Source organism: Muscardinus avellanarius (assembly GCF_963383645.1).
Source record: "Muscardinus avellanarius genome assembly, chromosome: 3".
NCBI classification, from domain to species: domain Eukaryota; kingdom Metazoa; phylum Chordata; class Mammalia; order Rodentia; family Gliridae; genus Muscardinus; species Muscardinus avellanarius.
Window position 1 is genome coordinate 103,037,900 of NC_137788.1, and position 23,118 is coordinate 103,061,017.

General features: G+C 47.6%; 1 protein-coding gene across 1 annotated transcript; it reads left to right on the forward strand.

The window, feature by feature from the left end:
- Positions 1-413: 413 nt before the first annotated feature.
- On the forward strand, positions 414-2,924 carry OLFML3 (olfactomedin like 3; the record flags this gene model as incomplete). The annotated part of the gene is made up of 3 exons (XM_080691245.1): positions 414-527; positions 1,218-1,503; positions 2,104-2,924. The coding sequence occupies 3 exons, from the start codon at positions 414-416 to the stop codon at positions 2,922-2,924; spliced, it is 1,221 nt and encodes a 406-aa protein (XP_080547371.1).
- Between the last annotated feature and the right edge of the window lie 20,194 nt (positions 2,925-23,118).

The following is a 23,118-nucleotide window of genomic DNA, read 5'->3' on the forward strand; positions in this document are numbered from 1 at the left end:
ACGAAGTCACCACTGGAAGTGTTCTCCTGAAACAGAAACGAGTTGGCTGTGGCTTCTCTGGGCTTGCTGCCTCCTGCAGCTCACCCCTTTCCCATAAGGCTACCCAGAAGGCCTCTCTGCCTTCCGATTTCCATCCCTTTCCCCTCCTGAGGAACCCGCGGCCTAGGCGGGAGGTGGTTAAGGCTTCTGGCTGCCGTGCAAGGGGGCCATCTGTGTTTGATCAATCCGGGCGGGAAGGAGGGGGTGGGGGTTGTAAAGAGACTGTGGAAGCATTCCAGAGTAGTGAGAGAGACCCAAGATCAGAGAGAGAGAGAGAAGGCACCACCCCCACCCCGCCTCTGCGCACCCGCCAGCTCCCAGGGAAGAGGCCAACAGCGCACTCCTTCCACTCTGGCCCCACTCTCTGGGCTGCCATGGGGCCCAGCGCGCTTCTCCTCGGCCTCTTCCTTCTGTCGTGGTCTAGACCCCTTCGAGGACAGCAGCACCACCTTGTGGAGTACATGGAACGCCGACTAGCTGCCTTAGAGGTGAGCCACTCTTTTCTCTTATATCCCAGCCTGCCTGGGAGGATTCTGCATCTGCTACTGGTTCATCCAATTTGTCAGGCTTCTGGGGATGACAAGATGAAGTTCCATAAGAACCTACAGGAATCTCTGCCTTTAATAAAGAAAAGCCTTAAAATTACAAGCCCTGTTCTTTCTCCAGGTAGAGCGATTCCAAAGCAAATGGACCTTTGTATTTTACCCCTGGGATTAGATAAGATCAGAGGACAGTGGAAATGAGGGCCAGGATCCTGGGGATGTATCCCAGGAAGAGTTTGATGATCCTGTTGAAGTTGGCAGCTCCCAGAGAATCCGCAGCTTCCTGCCCCTTCCCCTTAGTAGTTTGAAGTCCAAGGCATCTTAATTCCCAGGAGGAGAATTGTCTAATGGAGCAGAGATCTCCTACCCCCATGCACTTAGACTTCCCTAGAGCCCCAGATGACCCAGTGGTACCCATCAGGGAGAACACAGTTCGAAAGACTTTGACTCCATGAGAATCTGAGCTGGGCTCTGCACATTGAGCACCCCTGAACACATGGTTTCTTTGCTGTGGGAGTGGAGGGGATGTGGAAGCCTAGTTGAGTTTCTCCTTTTCCCATTCCTGACCCCCTGGTCTGGCCTCTTCCTGCCTGGGAGCTGTAACCCTGCAGCCCTCCCTATCCCCCATCCCTTCAGGAACGGCTGGCCCAGTGCCAGGACCAGAGCAGTCGACATGCTGCCGAGCTGCGGGACTTCAAGAACAAAATGCTGCCGCTGCTGGAGGTGGCAGAGAAGGAGCGGGAGGCGCTCAGGACGGAGGCTGACAACATCTCGGGGAGAGTGGACCGCCTGGAACGGGAGGTGGACTATCTGGAGACCCAGAACCCAGCTCTGCCCTGTGTAGAGCTTGATGAGAAGGTGACTGGAGGCTCTGGGACCAAAGGCAAAGGCAGAAGAAATGAGAAGTATGACATGGTGACAGGTGAGTGCTGGCAGCCCCAACCCAGAGCATATTGTGTTAAGTGAGGTCAGCCTGGTGCAGAAAGAGAAGGGTCATGTGTTTTCTCTCACACGGGAGCTAGGGAGTAATTGGGATATAAGAGAGACTTCAGGTCATGGAGGAGAAACTCGAGGGGAGCAGGGAGGTGGGCTTTGGGGGGTCAGTGGAGGAAACGCTTCCACTGACGTGCGAGAATACCAGTGCCAATCTCAGTGTCTTTAGCGAGGGAGCCCCCCGGCGCTGTGTGCATGTATGGTATTATCACAAGGGAGTGCAGAGTGATGTGGGACCTGTAGTCTTCCAGCCTTGCTTCTCAGACTCTGTTACTCTGTGACCTAGTATACTGTGGCCCCATCTTCTGAAATCTGTTTTAGGGGAAATCTCTAATGACGAGCCATTAAGGAGAGTGTCCGGGGCCCCAGGCGTCGGTGGTGCCCTCTCCTTCTCAGTCCTTCCTGAGAGCGGAGGTATCTACAGGGCACACGCCCACTCTTCTGCAGATAGCCCCCCTGGGGGTCCCTGCTGCCGGCCCTAACTCCTGCCTCGGTTTCCTTTCCCCTTGCTTTTCTCCTTCCCCATCAGATTGCGGCTACACGATCTCTCAGGTGAGATCAATGAAGATCCTGAAGCGGTTTGGTGGCCCTGCTGGTCTATGGACGAAGGACCCACTGGGGCCAACAGAAAAGATCTACGTGTTGGATGGGACGCAGAATGACACAGCCTTCGTCTTCCCAAGGCTGCGAGATTTCACCCTGGCCATGGCTGCCCGGAAAGCTTCCCGAGTCCGGGTGCCCTTCCCGTGGGTGGGCACAGGGCAGTTGGTGTACGGGGGCTTTCTTTACTATGCCCGGAGGCCTCCTGGGGGGCCTGGAGCGGGTAGCGAGTTGGAGAACACCTTGCAGCTCATCAAGTTCCACCTGGCCAACCGAACAGTGGTGGACAGCTCAGTATTCCCTGCAGAGAGGTTGATTCCCCCCTACGGGCTGACGGCAGACACCTACATCGACCTGGCAGCTGACGAGGAGGGCATTTGGGCCGTCTATGCCACCCGAGAGGATGACAGGCACTTGTGTCTAGCCAAACTAGATCCGCAGACCCTGGACACAGAGCAGCAGTGGGACACGCCGTGTCCCAGAGAGAATGCTGAGGCTGCCTTCGTCATCTGCGGGACCCTGTATGTCGTCTATAACACCCGGCCTGCCAGTCGGGCCCGCATCCAGTGCTCCTTCGATGCCAGTGGCACGCTGAGCCCTGAACAGGCCGCGCTGTCCTACTTCCCCCGCCGCTATGGTGCCCACGCCAGCCTCCGCTATAACCCCCGCGAGCGCCAGCTCTATGCCTGGGATGACGGCTACCAGATAGTCTATAAGTTGGAGATGAGGAGGAAAGAGGAGGAAGTCTGAGGCACCAGCCTGGTTTGTTTGAATAGCTTTCATTTCCATACATTTATATCCCTCTTAGGTTTCTTGCTCCTCGTTCTTCAAATGTAAACAAGTTGTGGCTCAAATCAAAATTTTAAACCAATGGCAACCAAACTCTCACGGCCCTTTCATTTCATACAGAACTCCAGATTTTATAGTGAAAAGAATAAAACCCCTAAATCTTCTCTCTCGCTCTCCTGCCCCCTGTCTACAAAATTTAGGCCCCAAATGACACAGGCCCAGAGCCCTGACACTCTTATGGGAGGAACAGCAAGCAGCCTCTGTGAGCGGGGAGAGAGGATAGAAGGACACAGCGCTGGCCTCTCCCGCCTCGTCCCTCCAGTGTCCGAAGAATGGGGCTTTCTCCACGTCATCTTGTATTGCAATCTTTTGCATTAAAAGGAAAATCCACCGCTCCTGTCCTGTGTGTGTTTGGGGCAGCCCTGAGGTCCACGTTTCCCTGTAGCTGTTTTCTTCCTCCTGCCCATGCGCACTCCTTCAGCCATGCTGGGGACTTGGCCGGGCGCCCTCAGCTGTAGCAGGGAGGAGTGCACGCGTTCCAGATCACAGTGTGAGGCACCCATGGAGCGGCAGCAGCCTGCCACTTCAGGAGGTTGGACAGAGGCTCCCTCCACGCCCACCATCCACCATCATCTGTGGCAGCCATCCCAGAACCACCAATGGCACTGTGCCCTGGCCGTGGGACGCTGGGGCCTCGGGGCAATGCTTCTAGTTTTCAATCCTTAGAGGATTTTTAGGCAGAAAAGGGATGTTACTTACTTTGAACCAGAGTCCAGAATATATGTGCTTTTAGTGAAAACTTGAAGTCGCACCTCTCAAGTGGACTCTGCCCCTGTCTGGACCCCCACTCCCATCTCAGCACCGGGCTCTCCCCAGGGCAGCTTGCACAATCCTCAGCCCGGGCTCTCCCCAGGGCAGCTTGCATAATCCTCAGCCCAAACGCTCTGACTTTCCTGCTGCCACAGCGTCTGCGGTTTGGGCCGGGAGGAGGGGCAGTGGCCGTCCCAGATGTTGGCCTCACCAGTCACCCAGCACATCTCCTTCCCTCCAGCAGCCCCACGCCCGCCCGCCCTGGCCTGGAACCTGCCCGTGGTGAACTTAACCCCTCCTGGCCTACTACCTGGCCTCGTGCTGGACTACAGAGGCAGTCTGGGGAAGACAGAAAGCACAGGAGGAGGGGAGCTCTAGGGATCTGCTGATCTCTGCTCGCAGGAGCAGGCTGGCGGATGGCCAGAAGCCTCGGCTTTTCAGGGGAGCCCTCTGGGTTATTTACCCTAACAAGCACGGTCTCCTCTCCACGGATAGGCGGCCCTGTGGTTCTCCTTTTGTCTCCTCTGCTTCTGTCCTCAGGCAGAGCTGCCCCTGACGTAGGTTGGTGAGGAAGGAGCGAGTCAGTGGAGCTCCTCACAAAGGCGCTATTGTGGGAGCCCGGGCGGGTGGGGCTCTCTCCCATTCAGTTCTCTTCTAATGTGGGGCTGGCAGTGGTAATCACTGCCTGTCAAGTCACAGAGGAGTCTGCCCACGGAACATCTGGGCCCGGCGCACGCACGGGGCACGGGAAGGGCTGTGGAGGAGGAGCGCTCGCTGGAGGCCTGGGGAGGGGGCCAGGCAGCGAGGGGCTGGCGGTATGAGTGTATGCATGTGTGTGTGTGCAAGTGTACACACAACTCTGGGGACTGTGGGGGGCACTGTTCATGTGTGTGTGCAGGGGCAGCTTGTCTCCTCCCGGGATGACTGGCTGAGGGGCCGTGTCTGCGAGCACCCTCACAGAGCACTGGACACCAGGAGTGGCTTTTCAATGGCCCTGACGGGAGAGCACCTCTGAGGTGCTGTGTGCAGACAACATTGGTGCGAAGGACAAGTATGCAAAGTGCATTTTGGATGTCTTGGCAGTTCCATGGGGATCGGGTCCTTCTGCCTCACTCAGGGTCTCACCACGATGCCATACCTTGGCCTCAAACCTTCGATTTCGATCCTCCTGTCTCAGCTTCCCAAGTACTAGGATTACACGGGTGCAATACCATGCCCAGCTTTTTTTTTTTTTTAGGCTTCAGATTTCCTTGGAAAAGTTCACTTAGGCTTTTGAGAAAGGGTAGAGGTCTCTGGGGCCTTGTCTCACTTTTCACGCTTTCTTCTTGGCATCAGTACAATAGTCAGTGCTATTTTGGAAGCATTTTGCAAGGTGAGTGGAACTGTGTGGGCAGATCCACTGAACTGTCCAAATTCATTAGACTAGATGATCTGCTCAAGCAAACAGCCTTGGTAGCTGAGTCCTGTCCTCAAAAACAGCCTCATCGACCCTTCTCAGGCCCTCCCTGCCTGTCACTTGGCCAAAACAGGCGCCTGACTCTGACTTGGTTGAACAAAAGACAGCGAAAGGCCCTACTGGGGGAGCGGAGTCAGAAATCCACAGAGAAGTGTCACGTCTGCCCCAACCCTAGGCCCACCAGCCGGGGATGGGGCGGAGGACCAGTGTCAAGGACCGGGAATGCCTGACGCAGTCGGTCCAGCTGTAGCGTTCCCATCAGGAGGCAGGGTTGAGAAATGGCCCCTCTCATCTCACATCAGGCCCCACGTTTCCTGCCCTACTTTCTTCTTGAGTGTGTGGGTACTGGGGATTGAACCCAGGGGTACTTTGTACTACTGAGCTCTGGCCCCAGCCCTCTTTTAATGTGTGTGTGTGTGTGGGGGGGGTACTGGGGATTGAATCAGGGGCATCCTATCTCCAAGCGACACCCGCAGCCTTCTTTATTTTGACCCTCATGTTACTGAGGGTCTCTCTAAGTTGCTGAGGCTGGCCTCCAACCTGTGACCCTTCTGTCTGAGCCTTCTAAGTACAGGGATGACAGGTGTGTGTCGCCACACCCTCCTCTTTCTTCTCAGTAGCCTCACCCTCCCTGCCTTTGAGAGAAACCAAAGCATCTGCTTGTTTATTTCAATGGAGGCTCCTGAGCCCATGTGTCAGAACCCTGGATGGTGGAGGGAGAGCGGCCATGTTCAAAATGAAGTTGTCAATGCAGCTGTTACTGCTGCCTCTGGAATTCAGCCCGAGCTTAACAGGAGCCGGAGCCCTTCACTTCTCCCCCCGCCCCTGAGTTTCTGAGTCCCTTCTCAATTGCTCTCCATGCACAGGTGCCCCTTCCCCAAGGCTCCTGGGAGTGTGCCTTTCGGCTACTCCCTATTTTTCTAACTAGTTTAGGTCAAAACATGCTCATTTTGCTGGGTCCCTGTGTATACCTATAATCCCAGCTGCTTGGGAAGCTGAGAGAGGACGATCACAGGGTTGAGGCCAACACAGTAACTTAGGGAGACTCTGTTTTAAAATAACTTTTAAAAGGGCTGCAGATGTATCTCAGAACCCTGGATGGTGGAGGCTTCCATCACCAAAAATGCCCTGGGGTTCAGTCCTCAGCACAAGACACACACACACACACACACACACACACACACACACACACACACACACACACGGCTCATTTTGAAAACTGTTGAGACTACACTGGTATTTCTCCCAGCCTTCAGGGTAGGTTTCTTTAAAGCCTGCTCTCCAGCTTTCCTCTGGCTGCCTGAGCCTGTGATCCAGGAAGGACTTGTCATTTCTCACTCTGGGGGTCGGGGGGGGGGTACTGTCCTGCAGCTCAGCCCCATTAGTTGGAACCTCCTCTGCCACCCCAGCCACCAAGTTTGGTAAGTTCTTCTCCATCTGCTCTACAGCTTCTGCTCTTGCAAGGCAAGATTAAATTTTTGTTTATGGATTTAATAACTGCATAGAAGAATCAAATGTGGAAGCCATGTATTATTTTAAAGGGCAGAATGAGAAAGTAAAAAGGAGGGTTCCTAGCTGCTTTCACTAGAACCTGGGTTACAACAGAGTCTGTAGTCGAACACTTCTCCTTTAGAACCTTCCAGCCTGACTTCTAGGGGTCTGTCCTGCTGAAATATTCTCCCAGATTTGGGCGTGATGGTACACACCTGTAATCCCAGTAGCTGGGAGGCTGAGACAGGAGGATCACAGATTTGAGGACAGCCTTAGGAAGTACTGAGAATCTTATAGCCTAGTAAGACCCTGTTTCCAAATAAAAATAAAATAAGGCTGGGAGTGTAGCTCTGAGGTAGAATGCCCCTGGGTTCCATCCCCAGCACCAAAAACCAACCAAACAACACACACACACACACACACACACACACACACACACACACACACATACACACTTCTCCCAGAATAGACATCCTTGCTCTGGCCATGGTTCTGTGGCCCAAGAGAAACAAATGAGATTCTTTGTCCTGGGGGTTTAGAATTGCAGGTCAGAGAACTGGGTGTGGTGGCACAGGCCTGTAACGCCAGTACTTGGGAGGCTAAGACAGGAGGATAGTGGGTTTGAGACCAGCCTCATCAACTTATCAAGACCCTGTTTCAAAAAATAAGAAGTAGGCTGGGCGTGGTGGCGCACGCTTGTAATCCCCGTACTTGGGAGGGGGAGACAGGAGGATCGCGCAGGTTCGAAGCCAGCCGCGCTGACTTAAGAGACCCCGTTTCAAAAAATATAAAATAGGTCTGGGAGTGTAGCCCGGAGGTAGAAGGGCTTCCAGGAACCCCAGTACCACAAAAAAAAAAAAGTAAAAAGGGCTCAGAGGTAGAATGTGTGTGTGTGTTTATATATTAATAATATCTACCCAAAAGGATCGTTGTGAGGATTAAATATGTGAAAACTTTGTAGTGGCACAGACAGAATGTGGCGGCTGTGAACCTGCATTTCCTTTAGGAAGCTTTTCTGGCCCTTTCTCCTTTGCCAGAAATAATTGAAATAATTGAGAGAGAGAGAGTGTGTGTGAGTGTGAGTGTGTGTGTGTGTGTGACATAGTGCTCCCAAGCTGGCTTTTCACCTCCACTACCTATTCTCCTACAGATATTGGGCTGCTCAGCGTGTGTCCCCAGTAGCCATCACTACTGGCGTCTTTGACTTCCTCTTGCTGTTGAGATTCTTCGACACCATTTTGATTGTGCTTCATCTTCCAGATATTTATTATTGTCCAGTTGCACATGATTTTTGTTTTATAGTTGCTGTGTGTTTCAGACCTGTAAATCCATGCAGTTGTCAAATGCATGAGCTTCTCTGCATCGACTCTCACTGCCCTTTGGCAGGAGGGAGAATGTGGGGAGAGCGCGGGGTCGGGGGAGAGGGCCCTTCTATTTCCATGCGATGGACGGAGCGCCTGAGGGTCCTGGCTCTGCTCCTCATTATGACCTTAGGTACGATGCCAATCCCTCTGGGCCTCAGTTTGCACACGAGCAAAATAGGATTGTATTCCTGGGATTTCCATCTCTTGAGATTGTTAATGCTTAATGCATAAAGCATTCAGAACTTCGAAGGAAGGACTCTTAGAAATCATCTACTTTAATTTCCTCATCTTCCCATTGTAGAAATTGAAGTTTAGAAGCCTTATCCCCAAGATCCAGAGAGTCAGGCACATACTTGATGTTCAATAAATATTTTGTAAATGAGTTGAGTGCCCAGTGCCCAGTGACATGTCTGTAATTTAACTTCTCTTGGCAACTCAGTTATCAACATCAATTACTATACTCTGCTGGGACACCATGATGCCTTCAGAATCAATTATCCATGGAGAATGTGGCTATTTATGCTTTTGCTTTTTCCACTTAGTGTTTCTTGTCTTTTCTCTCTGTGTGTCACCTGTCAGTTCTCCTTGTAGCCACCAGGTCCACTTGGAGGAATCTCCATCACGGTTTCTAATCACCTGTCCACTCTGGTCTGCTATAGGGCAGAAGCAAAAGGGCTTTGGGAGCCTTTAAGTCAGCCTGTGTGCCAGGTTCCTTTACTGGAGTCAGAAGAAGTGTAGCACCGTGTTCCACAGAGCAGAAGCATTGCCTGTTTAAGTTGGAAGAACCCTTCCAGTCATCTGTTCCAGCCCCTTTAAGTCAGACTCATGTACCCTAACCCTCTTGGGTTCAGTTCCTGCTGTACTTGGTGTTGGTTTACTCAGGATCTACAAAGCAGGCACACATTTTATGCTAGTAATGGCTGAGCAAGCAATGGTTTCTACCCCCTGGAATCTATCCAGTGACCCCAATTCTTAAGCATTTTCCCTATCCAGCACAGGTAAAGGAGGTAAAGAGACAGATTTGAATTTCCCTTCCTAATTATGGCCAAGCAAATTCCCTTCCTAATTATGGCCAAGCAAATTCTCTCTGTCCTTTCCAGTCCTCTTTAGTCCTGGTCGAGATGAAATGCTTTTTTCTATAGCATGTTGCTTAGACACCTAAGGAGAAGCTTTAAAAATATGAACTGGAAACACTTAAGGATAATTAAGTAGAGAAAGGGAGACATAGGGGACATGTTAATTGTATCACTGGATTTTAAATTGAGATAGAAGCAACCTCATTTAAACCAAACTTCAGTTTTCATTTGAAAGCCTGCAAATAACAAATTATCAGGCATACATTGGTATTTGTGTTTTGTGAGTTTTTAATGAGGGCAACCAAGGCAGAAAAACACTCTTAGGCTCCTTGATAGGCTTCCTCTGTGTCTGAGGATGGTGTAGTGGAAGGGCCAGGAGTGGGCAGGCAAAGGCGAAGAAGCTGGCCCAGACTCAAAAGGGGGAATGGACTCCACCTCACCTGGACTCCACTAGAGTCGTCGTCGTCTTCTCCTTCTCCTTCTCCTTCTCCTTCTCCTTCTCCTTCTCCTTCTCCTTCTCCTTCTCCTTCTCCTTCTCCTTCTCCTTCTCCTTCTCCTTCTCCTCCTCCTCCTCCTCCTTCTCCTCCTCCTCCTCCTTCTCCTTTTTCTCCTCCTCTTTTTTTTGTACTGGGGATGGAACCCAGGGGCATCCTACCTCCGAGCTCCACCCCAAGCCCTATTTTTTAGTCTTTCTGTTTTTTGAAACAGGGTCTCACTGAGATGTAAAGGGCCTCCCTAAGTAGCTGAGGTTGTCTGCAAACCACAATCCTCCGGTCTCAGCCTCCAAAATGCTGGGATTACAAGTGTGCACCACCATGCCCGGCTATTCTTTATTTTGAAACAGGGTCTCACTGAGTTGCAAGGGGCCTCACTAAGTAGCTGAGGCTGTCTGTGAACCACTCCTCCAGTCTCAGCCTCCCAAATGCTGGGATTACAAGCGTGCGCCACCACGCCTGGCAGGGCGTCCACTTCTGAGCGGTTATCAGCAAGCAGGAATGGTGCCAGGATGCAAAGTCAAAACCACATGACAGTCTGGGTGTGGTGGCGCACATCTGGAATCTCAGCTAACTCAGGAGGCTGAAACAGGAGGATTGTGAGTTTAAAGCCAGCTTTGGCAATTTAGCAAGACCCTATCTTGAGATAAAAACAAAACAAAACACACCATAACAGTGTAGAGCAAGACCCAGTGTTCATGGCAGAGGAGAAAATTTTGGGGTAAGACAAGGGTCAGGGTTGGGAATGCCTGCTGAGACTCTGAGGTCTGAGCAAAGCCCATGTGAGGAGCAGACTCTATGGGAATACTTCATTGTCAAAGCCAACTCAGGCAGACGTCTGATTAATTAAGAGCTTAATGGATATTGATGGAGTGTTTACTGTGTGCTATGTATTTATTTACAACAGTGGGTGAAACAAGACATTGAAGCTGGGTGCAGTGGTATGCGCCTGTAGCTCCAGTTACTGGAGAAGCAGAGGCAGAAGGGGCATTTGATCCCAGGAGTTTGAGGCCAGCTTGGGCAACACAGTGAGATCCCACCTCAAACAAAACAAAACCCCCAGAACAATAACCAGGGCACGGTGGTATATGCCTATAATCCTAGTACTTGGGAGGCTGCAACATGAGGATTGCGGGTTTGAGGCCAGCTTCCGTAATTTAGAGAGACCCTGTTTCAAAATAAAAACCAGAAAGGAATGGGGGTGTAGCTGGGAAGGTAGAATGCCCCTGGGTCCAATTTCCAGTACAAAGAAAGAAAGAAAAGAAAGAATGAGGGGAATAAACAAAAGAAAGAAAGAAAGAAAGAAAGAAAGAAAGAAAGAAAGAAAACAAAGAAGGAAGGAAGGAAGAAAGAAAAAGAAAGAAAGAAAGGGAGAAAAGAAGGAAGGAAAGAAAGGGAGAAAAGGAAGGAAGGAAGGAAGGAAGGAAGGAAGAAGGAGAAAAGAAGGAAGGAAGAAAGAAAGGGAGAAAAGAAGGAAGGAAGAAAGAAAAAGGAAGGAAGGAAGGAAGGAAGGAAGAAAGGAAGGAAGGAAGGGGAGAAAGAGAATGGGAGGAAAGAGGAAGGCATGGTCTTTTTCTGTGGAGAACCAGCCCCTTGAGGGTCAGGACAGTAACTTACTCTTTTTGGCTTCAGTGCCGACTGGTCTGGCTCAATGGTGTGTGGATTGAACAGGAAGAAGACAGACTGGAAGGCAGGAAGGAAGACAGGAGGGTCCTTGCCCAAGGCCTGGCCTCTCCTTCCCAGGATGTCCTCCGTGACAGTCGAGGGCCAGAGTGCTGGCGCCACGTCTTGCTGGGTCGATGCTCTAGCAGAAGCAGCTCCCTCTCCAGAGCAGCCGGGGCCAGAACTCAGGAGGGACCAGAGCCAGCTGCTGGTGCACATGGTTTGTTGTTGTTTTGTGTTGTATGTCTTCTGGGAACAGGGCCTTTGTGCCAACTTTGGGAGCCTGGACCCCAGAATTCACCTTCACCTTGGGCTACACCTTCTGGAGGTCGCCTGCCTGTGGCCCCTGCCACCCACAGCAATAATAACCAAAGGCACTGCTCACCCAGCCCCGTCCAGCCCCGTCCGTCCAACCAGCGCAGGTACTCAACCCTCCAGCTGACCCCCGCCCCCACCACTGAGCATCGCTTGAGAGCCAGGCTTCGTGCTGGGGCGGGGAGGACACAGGGCTTCTGTCTTCTGTCCTCTGAGCAGCTTACGGCTCACTGGGATGGGTGAGGAGCCACTTCAGGGCGGATGATAAATCCGAGTCCTGTTTCCCTCTGCTCTAAGTCCACCTAAGTGGCTTAAGATGAGTGCCCTAGAGAGCGCCCCTGTGTTGTGAGAATTCTAAGGAGGAGGCGGTCACAATCCAGCAAGGGGCGGCTCCAAGATGGCGGAGACAGTGTCGTCAGGAAACAGTGGAGGTTCATTGTATGAGAATATAAATTGCCTTTAAGGATGTAGAGAGACACTGAAGCCAAACAAAGACTCCAAACAAACAACACAAACCTCAATGAGGGCCACATTGCTGCAGGGAGACATTTGAATCAAAGTAAGTAGATTGGTTCAGTTCACAGTAAATACACTTTTTTTGGGGGGGGGGCACTGGGATTGAACCAAGGGGTGTTCTACCTCCAAGATACACCCCAGCCCTATTTTGTTTTTTATTTTTGAAGTGGTCTCACTAGGTGATGAGAGTCTCACTACTTGCTGAGGTTGTCCTGGACCCTGAGATCCTCCTGTCTCAGCCTCCCAAGTACTGGGGTTATAGGCATTCACCACCACGCTGGGCTCAGGGAAAGGTTTTCAATTTGCATTTTTAATTACAAAATAATTTTGTATATACAGAAAATAATATCCAGGGATAACCACTCAGACTTAAAATGTTAACACAGAATATTTGCTATAAATCTCTTAAAAAAAAATCAGCTAAGCTGGCCATGGTGGCGCAAGCCTGTAATCCCAGTAATTGGGAGGCTGAGACAGGAGGATTGCAGGTTTAAGGACAGTCTCAGCAACTAGTGAGACTCTCACAAACCTAGTGAGACCCTGTTTCAAAATAAAAAAAAAATTAAAAACATCTCGCTGGGGGTGTAGCTTGGAGGTAGAATGCCCTGGAGTTCCATTTCCAGTGCCAAAATAAATAAATAAAAATAAATAAAATAAATTAGCTAAAAAATATGACTCCTCCCTACTCTAATCTTCCCTTTCTCTTATCCCATAGGCAAGCATTATTTTTTTTTAGTATCATCTCATGCCTTTTTATGTTATTCTTTTATTTTATTATGTATTTATTTATTTTTGGTGGTACTGGGGTTCCTGGAAGCCCTTCTACCTCTGGGCTACACTCCCAGACCTAATATATATATTTAAACAGGGTCTCTTAAGCCAGCGCGCGGGGCTGGCTTCGAACCTGCGCGATCCTCCTGTCTCCACCTCCCAAGCGCGGGGATTACAAGCGTGCGCCACCACGCCCGGCATGTTATTCTTTTATTTTAAAACAGGGTCTCCCTGAGTTGCACAGGGTCTCATTAAGTTTCCAAGGCTTTCTTCGAACCTGAGAGCCTCCCATCTAGCCTCCCAAGTACTGAGATTACAAGTGTGTGCCACCACACTTGGCTTCTCATACCTTTTAAAAGTATATTTGTTGTACTTGGGAGGCTGAGACAGGAGGATCACAGATCTGTGGCCGGCTTTAGCAATTTAGTGAGGCCCTGTTTCAAAATAAAAAATAAGGCGGAGAGTATAGCTCCGAGGTAGAATGCCCCTGGGTTCAATCACACACACACACACACACACACACACACACACACACACACACACACACACTCACACACACACACACACACACACATTTGTTGCATAAACCATCTGGGAAACAACAGTTTCATCTTCAAATCAGGAATGTCATCCTAAGCAAAAGGGATAGGACTTACTCCATCTAGCCCCAAATGTTGATCTAGGTTTAACAAATGTAAATTACTCAGCGACAGAAAACCCTGCTTAACTGAAGGAAGAACAGTGAGCAGGGTGTCAGACTGCCTCGTTGTCTGCTGGTAGTGAGCTCCCGTTCCTCGAGGTGTTCAAGGAAAGGCCAGACGAATTTCGGGTTGAACATACAGAAGATGCAAACCTTGGGTACGGTATGTAATTAGATGCCCTTCACAATATTTTGCAACATTCAGATATTGTTCCAATTTTTTCAGCAAGATAAAAAGAGGAAGGACCAAGAGGGAAGAGGTTCAAAGCACTGGACTGGCTGGCCAACAGGCACGCCTCTGCACGCTGTGTGTAGGAAAGGAGCGGCTCTTGTTCTAGCTAATGGTAGACCTGAGGCTCTGCCCTCCCCCGCCACCCTAAGCTGACCTCAGGTGAGGTCCCCTGGCCAAGTGAGAGGAGGAAGTTGAGCCTGCCTTCCTGCCAGGCTGCTCTCCATCTATTTTCCTGCTCGGGCTCTTGCAGGTGGCAGGCAGTGGTTTGAAGCTGATTTGTTTGCATTTCTGCGGCAGGCAGCCACCCCGTGACTGGTTGTAAAGGGAGAGGTTTGCTTTGCACATAATTTAATCCCAGGCTTAGGTAATGAGCTTGCTCCCCTCAGACAAGGAGCATTGGCGGCTCCTCCACCCTCACTGGTGCTTGGTGGAAAGGAGAGCTGCCCTGCGGACCTCGTTAGGCTGCGCTCCGAAGCACGTGCTCACACGCGGGTGATTTACTGCGACCCTTGCTATTAACCTCTGGGTGAGACCAGCAGAATGAATAATGCTCCGGAGTGGATTTGTTAATGAATTTCCTTCCTGCTCCCAAAAAGATGGGGCTAGAAAAAAAAAAAAGGGTGTAGGAACAGTGAAAGACCTCCTCAATACTCCTCAAGTCAGGGTTCTTGATTCTGGAGAGAAAGTAATCAGAAATCACTTTTTAAAAAAATATCATATTCTGTTTTCAGTTAGGGGCTGTCATTAATTTCATATAGAAGACAGCTTGACATCTCTCCGGTATTCTTAAACCAGGTAAATAATCAACTGCCTTAAAAAAAAAACCCAAGAGGTTATGCTCCCAGGTTTAAGTAATCTTGGCTGGCTCTGATTTGCATATATATGATAAAGCTGGTTCTGTTCCCGAGGTTGACTGACAAGAAGCTGGACTCACAAGGAATGCAAATCTTTTTTTGGCAGGGAGTACTGGGGATTGAACATAGGGGCGGTTTACCTTCAGGTTATATTTCCAGCCCTTTTTATTTTTTGTTTTGAAACAGGGTCTTGCTGAGACATATATATGACCCAACAGTAAGGGGCTGATGTGTGTATATGTGTGTGTGTGTGTGTATTTTTTTTTTTTGTGTGGGTCTGGGGATGGAACCCAGGGGCATTCGACCTCCAAGCTATACCCCTTGCCCTATTTTGTATTCTTTATTTTGAAACCGGGTCTCACTAAGTTGCAGAGGGCCTCACTAAGTAGCTGAGGCTGTCCGCGAACTGTGATCCTCCTGTCTCAGCCTCCCAAATGCTGGGATTACAAGCGTGCGCCACCACGCTGGGATATATATATATTATATATATATATATATATATATATATATATAATCCTAAGCCTGGGATTAAATATATATATATATATAAATATATATATATAAAAATATATATATATATATATATATATATATTTTTTTTTTTTTTAACTGAGGATGGAATCCAGGGGCATTCTGCTTCCGAGCTACACCCCCATCCCTATTTTTTTATTCTTTTATTTTGAAACAAGGTCTCCCTAAGTTGCAGAAGGCCTCACTAAGTAGCTGAGGCTGTCCACAATCCTCCTGTCTCAGCCTACCTACAAGCATGTGCCACCACGCCCAGCTGGGCCATTTATATTTATTACAAATAAACCTCCAAAGAGAATACATAGATTTCAAATATTTTCTTAGGGTAAGTTTTAGAAGTCAACCTTCCTACGGTCTTTGGTATTCATTGCCCACTTCCCCTCTGGGATACCCTTCCCCTTTACAGAGGTAAAAGAAGAGGGGCTGGGCAGGAGTGGAGGACAGGGTGCGGGAGTTCTTGCTTCTTTGGGCTCCCTGGATCAACAGTCAACTTTCTGTTTCTTTGGGCACTGGTAGTTCGTTGTGTATGAACACTGCTAATTCTTGCACTAATTCAAAACTCTTTGAGGTAGAGGGAGGGATTGTCCTTGGAGTAAACCACAGCCCTGCTGATGCGGAGCTCTGGGACCATGTCCACCTTCAATTGCCATGAGACCACAGCACTGCGTCCTGGAACATTCTAGCGTGCTGGGCTTGGTTTAATGTTTCTCTACTCTTTCTGCTGTGTCCTGGGGTGGTGATGGGGATGACACTTGAAGCTCAGTCTCTGTCCACTAGGAGTCTCCAGTGAGCCAAGCCAGCTGAGGAGGCACGAGTGTCAATGATCTCCGTGTGCTTTTTCAGAATGAGACTGTTGGTTGCTGTCACCGTCATTTAGACTTGGGTTGATCTGTTTACTCCTGAGGCCTCGGCCTGCCTACGTGGGAAGATTTGCCACGTGCTGTTATTGGCCAGACAGCCCTGGAGATCTCTCTGAAGCCCTGGTTGGAAAAATCTCTAGACGTTTCCACTCTGAGTCTGTGGCCAGGGCAACTCCCAGATATTGGCTTTTGTAGGGAAGAGGAGAGGCAAGGCGTGCACTGGGGAGGCCTGGCTGAGGAGTGATGTTTGCAGACCCCAAAGGATGCTCGGCTCCTGCAGGCCTTCTTTTTTTCATTATAGAAAGTGTGTGTGTGTGTGTGTGTGTGTGTGTGTGTGTGTGTGTGTGTGGTTGCACTTGGGGGCAACTCCAGGTTTTTTTATTTTTCATTTTGAAATGGTCTCCCTAAATTGCTGAGGCAGGCCTTGAACCTGCAATCTCCTGTCTCAGCTTCCCTAGTCCTGGGATTACAAGAGTGTACTGTAGTGCCTGGCCAGGAGGGCTTCTTTGATACTGTGGGTCTGGGGTGGGGAGGGAGGGAGACAGGGACCATCTTTATATTTAGCTGCCCTGGTTCTTTTTTGCCTTGAACGGCTCTCTCTTGCCTTGGTGATTTCCCATCTGCTAGCCACGTAAAGTTCGTCTCCCTGCCCATGATCCCTCTCATCACGTCCAGCTCCCCTCAGTCTTGTGCAAGGCGCTGCTGGCTCCAGGGCTCAGGCTGGAAGACGTGCACACCCGCCGGCTGGCCCGGCGCCAGGCGAGAGTCGCCAGGGACAAACCACTGGCCTTTTGGCCAAGTCCCCTTCCTGCCCCTGTGGGAAGAACAAAAGGTCGGTTGCTGCAGACCACCGCGAAGCATGTCCTCTGGAGAGACCGTGCTGCCGGTGCGGGGTGGTGGTGTCTGCCTCCGTCTGCCTTTGGTTCCCAAGTCAGCTTAGTAAACAAAAGCTTCTCAGATGAGCCTGAGGATTCATTCTGAGGTTCTTCAAGCTCTCCAAGAATGCCTGGACTTGTGACTTTTCAATGTCATGACATGCTTTATGAAAATTCTTATGCCACTTATAAAGACAAAATAGACCCGAAGTTAGGCTTCTGGTATCTGTGTTCTCAGGGATCCTATGAAAAACTTTCTCCTAAAAAAGAGTCTAGGGCTGGGATGTAGCTCAGTGGCAAAGCGCTTGCCTTGCAAATGTGCAAATACTCTGGGTTTGATCCCTTGATTAAAAAAATAGCAAATAAGCTAAGAAAAAAAAGTCTGGATTTTATGCAAACTTGAGAAATCCTTCCTGGTGCCTCCAACAGCTGCTGTTGTGGAGCCCTTGGTCAATGGCAAAGCTCGTGCAGTGACAGTGAACCTCTTTTATAGCACTGGGAGACAGGAATCTCCACTGCCATCCCCATTTTGAAGAGGAGGAGGAGGAGGAGGAGGAGGAGGAGGAGGAGGAGGAGGAGGAGGAGGAGGAGGAGGAGGAAGCTTAAGGAAAAGTGGCTGGAAAGCTGAACGGAAATGCCAGCCTGATCCCAGAGCCTGAGCTCTGAGCTTTATGGAATCTCCCTGCGAGAGGCATTGTTCCAGGCAATGTGGAGACAAGAATGGAATGTGGTTATACAGATTAATTCCAATATTCCCAGTCAGTTAGTTTGTAATGGGCAAGGGTGAGGATCTCACACACAGACGTGCAGAAACCAATCAAGACTGGGCTGTGATGACCACTGCGACCCGAAGGCTGAGTGCAGAGGAGCAATTCTAGCTTAATGGCTTGGGCTTCAAGAGGGAAAGGAGGAGCGAGTTCATTTAAAACTGATGTTTAATTGAGTTTCCATGACACACAAGGAGTTGTGCTGAGCACTAGAGATACTGAAATTTAAAAAATATATATACACAGGATAGGAGCCTCCTGGCTGGCGAGGCCCAACTCCTGAGCTGGGGTGTTGTTGGCAGGAGAGGGTTGGGAGAGGGACACAGAGAGAACAGCTGAGTACAAACCTCACGGGAGTTCTTTTGGGAATGGGATCTGCCACAGGGCTGGGGCAGGGTGTGGCATGGACAGTGGCTGCAGAGGGAGAGGTGTGTGGAAGCTCAAATCACAAACTTTTAAACTCTAATGAAGAAATGGCTGGTTCTGGCACTCACTGAAGGCATTAAGAATGGCAGTTGTAAAAAGCTGAGTCTGGAAGCAAGGGCAGGCGGGGCAGCCGCTTTGGGAGGTGCCTGCAGGGATATAGGTGAGAAACTGGAGGTCTCAGTTTACCTATTCTGTCCCAGATGTGGAACACCTAAACAAACTTGTATATAGCATATAATATACTAGCAAGAAGACTATTTATGACCATAACCATATTAATATAGTGGTAAGGACTATACTATGTCAATATAATTACATGATTATATGACCATGTTAGTATAATATTGTTATGCTTAAAATATATTAGTTAATATGCTATCTATAAGCTCTAGATTATGATCGCCTGCCTATTGTAATGGACCTGTGTCAACTTCATTGACATAGTCACAAAATTAAAAACTTAAGCCTTGCCGGGCGTGGTGGCGCACGCTTGTAATCCCCGCGCTTGGGAGGCAGAGACAGGAGGATCGCGCAGGTTCCAAGCCAGCCACGCGCGCTGGCTTAAGAGACCCTGTTTCCAAATAAAAATGTAAAAATAGGTCTGCGAGTGTAGCCCGGAGGTAGAAGGGCTTCCAGAAACCCCAGGACCACCAATAAATAAATAAATAAATAAATAAATAAATAAATAAATAAATAAATAAATAAAATAAAAACTTAGGCCTTAATGGGTCAAGGTTATTACACTCCGAGTAAAGGCCAAACGCCATCACAGTGACCTTGTAGGTGAGGCCCAGGCTGACCTGCTGACTCTAGGACCCCTCCGCCCCGAGCCCCTCGGCCATGCCATCACGCCTACACCATGAGCCCCTCGGCCACGCCGTCATGCCTACTGCAGGCCCTTGCACTCACGCCTCTGGCCTGCTGCTCACAGTTCGCACCTTCATCCTTCTAACTTTGCTTAATGTCTTCTTTACATTGTAGCCTTCCTGGCCATTAAATTAAATATATTTTGGTGCTAGAGATTGAACCCAGGGGTATTCTAACTCTGAGCTACACCTCAGCCCTTTTTATTTTTTAGTTTTGAAGTGGTCTCACTAAGTTTTTAGGGTCTCACTAGGTTGCTAAGGCTGGCCTCAAACCTGCAATCCTCCTGTTTCAGCCTTTCTATTTCTTTTCTTTTTTTTAATTTTTAAAATTTATTTATTTTTAAAATTTTTATTGGTGCATTATATTCATACATCATATTGTGGTAAAAAACTTGTGTGTACAAACATGTACACATCACTGATTTAACCCCTACCTAATTCCCACCCCATTCCCTCCCCGTCCCTCCTTTCCTTGCTCGGCTTAGTATTCATACATCATAATGGGATAAAAAACTTGTGTAGACATACATGCACACATCGCCCAGTTAGCCCCTACCCAATCCCCACACCATTCCCTCCCCATCCCTCTTTCCCATGCTTGGCTTAGTGGTTGACATCTAATATTATAGCAATTTATAAAAAATTAACAATGATATTCTCACATAACAGATTCATTTGTCTGATATCAAGCTTTTGATCACTTAGAGATAACATTACAATATTTCTTTTAGCTTTCTTTCTTACCAGAGGATATTTTTTTCTTTTTTTTTAAGGTGAAACTATCATGAGTTTATTTTTTTAAGAAAAAATCTATCCTAACATGAAATACGAACTCTAAATACCAAAAACAATCACAAAAAAGAACAAAGCTAGAAGATGTACATTTTCTGATTTCAAACCTTATAAAGCTACATTAATTGAAACAGTGTAGTATTGCTATAAAGGCAGATATATAAACCAGTGGAGTAACATAAAAAGCCTAGAAATAAATCCTTCCATATATGATCAAGTTAGTTTTGACAAGGTTTCCAATAACATTTGGTGAAGGAAATAATAATCTTTTCACTAAATATTGCTGAAAAATAATAATTCCATGAAAAAGTATAAAATTGGACCCTTACCTAACACCTTATACAAATATTAACTCAAAATAGATAAAAGATCTAAATGTAAATCTTAAGACTATAAACTTTTAGAAGAAAACCTGGGTCATAAAACTTCACAACATTGCTGGGCGTGGTGGCACACGCTTGTAATCCCCGCGCTTGGGAGGCAGAGACAGGAGGATTGCGCAGGTTCAAAGCCAGCCACGTGTGCTGGCTTAGGAGACCCTGTTTCCAAATAAAAATGTAAAAATAGGTCTGGGAGTGTAGCCTGGAGGTAGAAGGGCTTCCAGGAACCCCAGTACCATTAAAAAAAAAACAAAAAAACAAAAAAACTTCACAACATTGAAATTGGCAGTGATTTCTTGGATATGATTTCAAAGGTGCAGGCAACAAAAGAATAAACAAACAAACTTCATAAAAAATAAAAAAAATGTACATCCAAAGACAATGTAAACAGAGTTAAAAGTTGCTGATAGAATGAGATAAAATATTTCCAAATGCTATATCTGAAGGTATATTAATATTCCAAATATAAATCCTAAAATTTAGCAACAATAAAAGCAAACAATACAATTTAGAGATGGGTAAAAGACTAACATAAATAATGAATCCCCAAAGATTTTTATATAACCAATAAACACATGAATATCACTCATCATTATCATAATATAACTAATCATTAAGGAAATACAAATAAAAACTATAGTGAAATACTACTTCACATTTGTTAGAATGGCTGCTTAACATGAATTACCTTGCTCCAGCCCTTTACCTTGAGTTTGTTACTCTCTTTACTTGTAAAGTGTGTTTCTTGTAAGCAACAGATGGATGGATTCTGGTTTTTAATCCATTTTGCCACTTTATGTCTTTTTATTGGGGAATTGAGGCCGTTTACATTCAGTGTGATTATTGAGAGAAAACTTTTAATTCCTAACAAGTTAAGATTTTATTTCTGTTTGAAATACTGTTTATTCTTCTTTGCTTAGTTGTCTGCTGTATGGAAAATCTTGTTTCTCTGGTTCTGGTGTGTATTACCTATTTCTTCTTTGTAGTTAATCTCCTTGAGTATTTTCTCTAGTGCTGGTTTTGAAGACATAAATTCCTTCAGTTTCTGTTTGTTATGGAAACTTCTTATTTCCCCATCTAATTTGATAGATAGTCTTGCTGGGTAGGAATTTTTGTCTGGAAGTTGTTTTCTTTCAGAGTTTGAAATATGTTACTTCATGCCCTTCTGGATTTCATGACTTGGTTTGGGAAGTCTGGAGTGATTCTAATTGGTTTGCCTCTGAATGTCACTTGGCCTTTTGTTTTTGTTGCCTTTAAGATTCTCTGCTTGGCTTCCACATTAGTCATTTTGACAATTATGTGGCATGGGGAACCTCTTCTCTGATCCTGTCTAAAGGGAGTTCTATAAGTTTCCTGGACCTGTATATCAAACTCTTGCTCTATGTTTGGAAATTTTTCTGCTATTATTTCTTTGAAGATATTGTTGATCCCTTTGGTTTCACCTTCTTTTCCCTCCTCAATTCCAATTATTCTTAGGTTAGCTCTCTTAAAATGGGTCCATATTTCTTCAATGTCAGATTCCTGCTGTCTGATTTTCTAAGTTATAAATTATGCATTCGTTTTTGGAGTGATCATCTTCTAGGAGTGAGATTCTATTCTCCATGTGGTCTAATTAATTGTTTATACTTTGAATTAAGGCCTTTACCTTAATTATTGCATCCTTTATTTCTTTTAGACTCTCTCTAAATTCTTTTTGAAGGTCCTGTATTATTTCTACAGTTATATTCCCTGATAATATGGGGTTGTGGGCATTCATTACTCTATTGTTGTTCCTCTTTCCCATGATTTCAGAAGTTTGTGCCTTCCCTGGGTCACTACAACTTCACTTAGGGTGCTCTGTATCTCGAGTCTGTGGTAATCTCAGCCACCACTACTCCTTTACTGGGTTGTATTGCAAAGTCTCAGACCCAGGAAGTTAATCGAGGCTGTGTGAGATTGTGGGGGTGCCGGGCTGAGCGTTTTTCCACGGGGAGCTGTGATGACTAGGGTGTGGTGTATCTGTCACCGCTACTCCTTCACTGGGTTGGACTGCAAAATCTCGGACCCAAGGAGATTATCAAATCTGCGCAATCCCTGGAAGTGCAGTACAGGGATTTCTCCTTTAGGGGGAGCAGTTTCACTCACGGTTATTGTGCGTTCTGATCAGGAGCTGTCGTGGGACGCAGTGAACTCACTGTCACTGCTGGCAATATGGCACTGCTGCTGCGCCCTCGGCCATGAGGCTTTCGTATTTCTTTTCTGGTTCTAAGCTCCATTCTGAGTCCCTGGAAGGCATGATGAGCTTGGCCACTGGGAGTTTTAGATGTTCTTTGCACTAAAAGAACTGCTAAATTACACATGAATGATCCACAGCTGCTCACTTCAGCTCCTTGTTTACCTTTCTTCTCTGGAGCCTGGTGCTGTGAGGGAAGATGGTGCTGGCGTGGCTCTGCCACCGCGTTGTGGGCTTGATTTCTTTTCTGGTGTCTGATTGTTCTTCTAGTCTTTTTTTCTCTGTCCCTTGTGTTTACATTTTTTTTTTTTATTTCTCTGCTGATAGTGTTTTCTGGCTATGAAAAGCGCTGATTTTGTGGCAATAGAGATTGAGTTTTAGCAGGACTTGTAAACTCTGCTTTTCTTGGTTGCTATCTTCCCGGAAGTCCTGTTTCAGCCTTTCTACTACAAGGGTTTCAGGCATGCACCATGGCACCTGACTTGGGCCATTTTATTTGAAATAGTACCAAAGCCTTTTATTTCCTGTCCCATGTCTATGTTTTGTTTTTTTCTCCCCCACCCAGCATATCTTTCACTTTTATTTTCTATCTCCTTCCTGTTGAATGGAGACTTCTTGAGGGCAAGATGGATCTGTTTTCCGCTTGGCTGAGTCTTGTACCTAACGCAGAACCTGGCTCGTAGTAGGATCAATAAGTGTTTAATGATG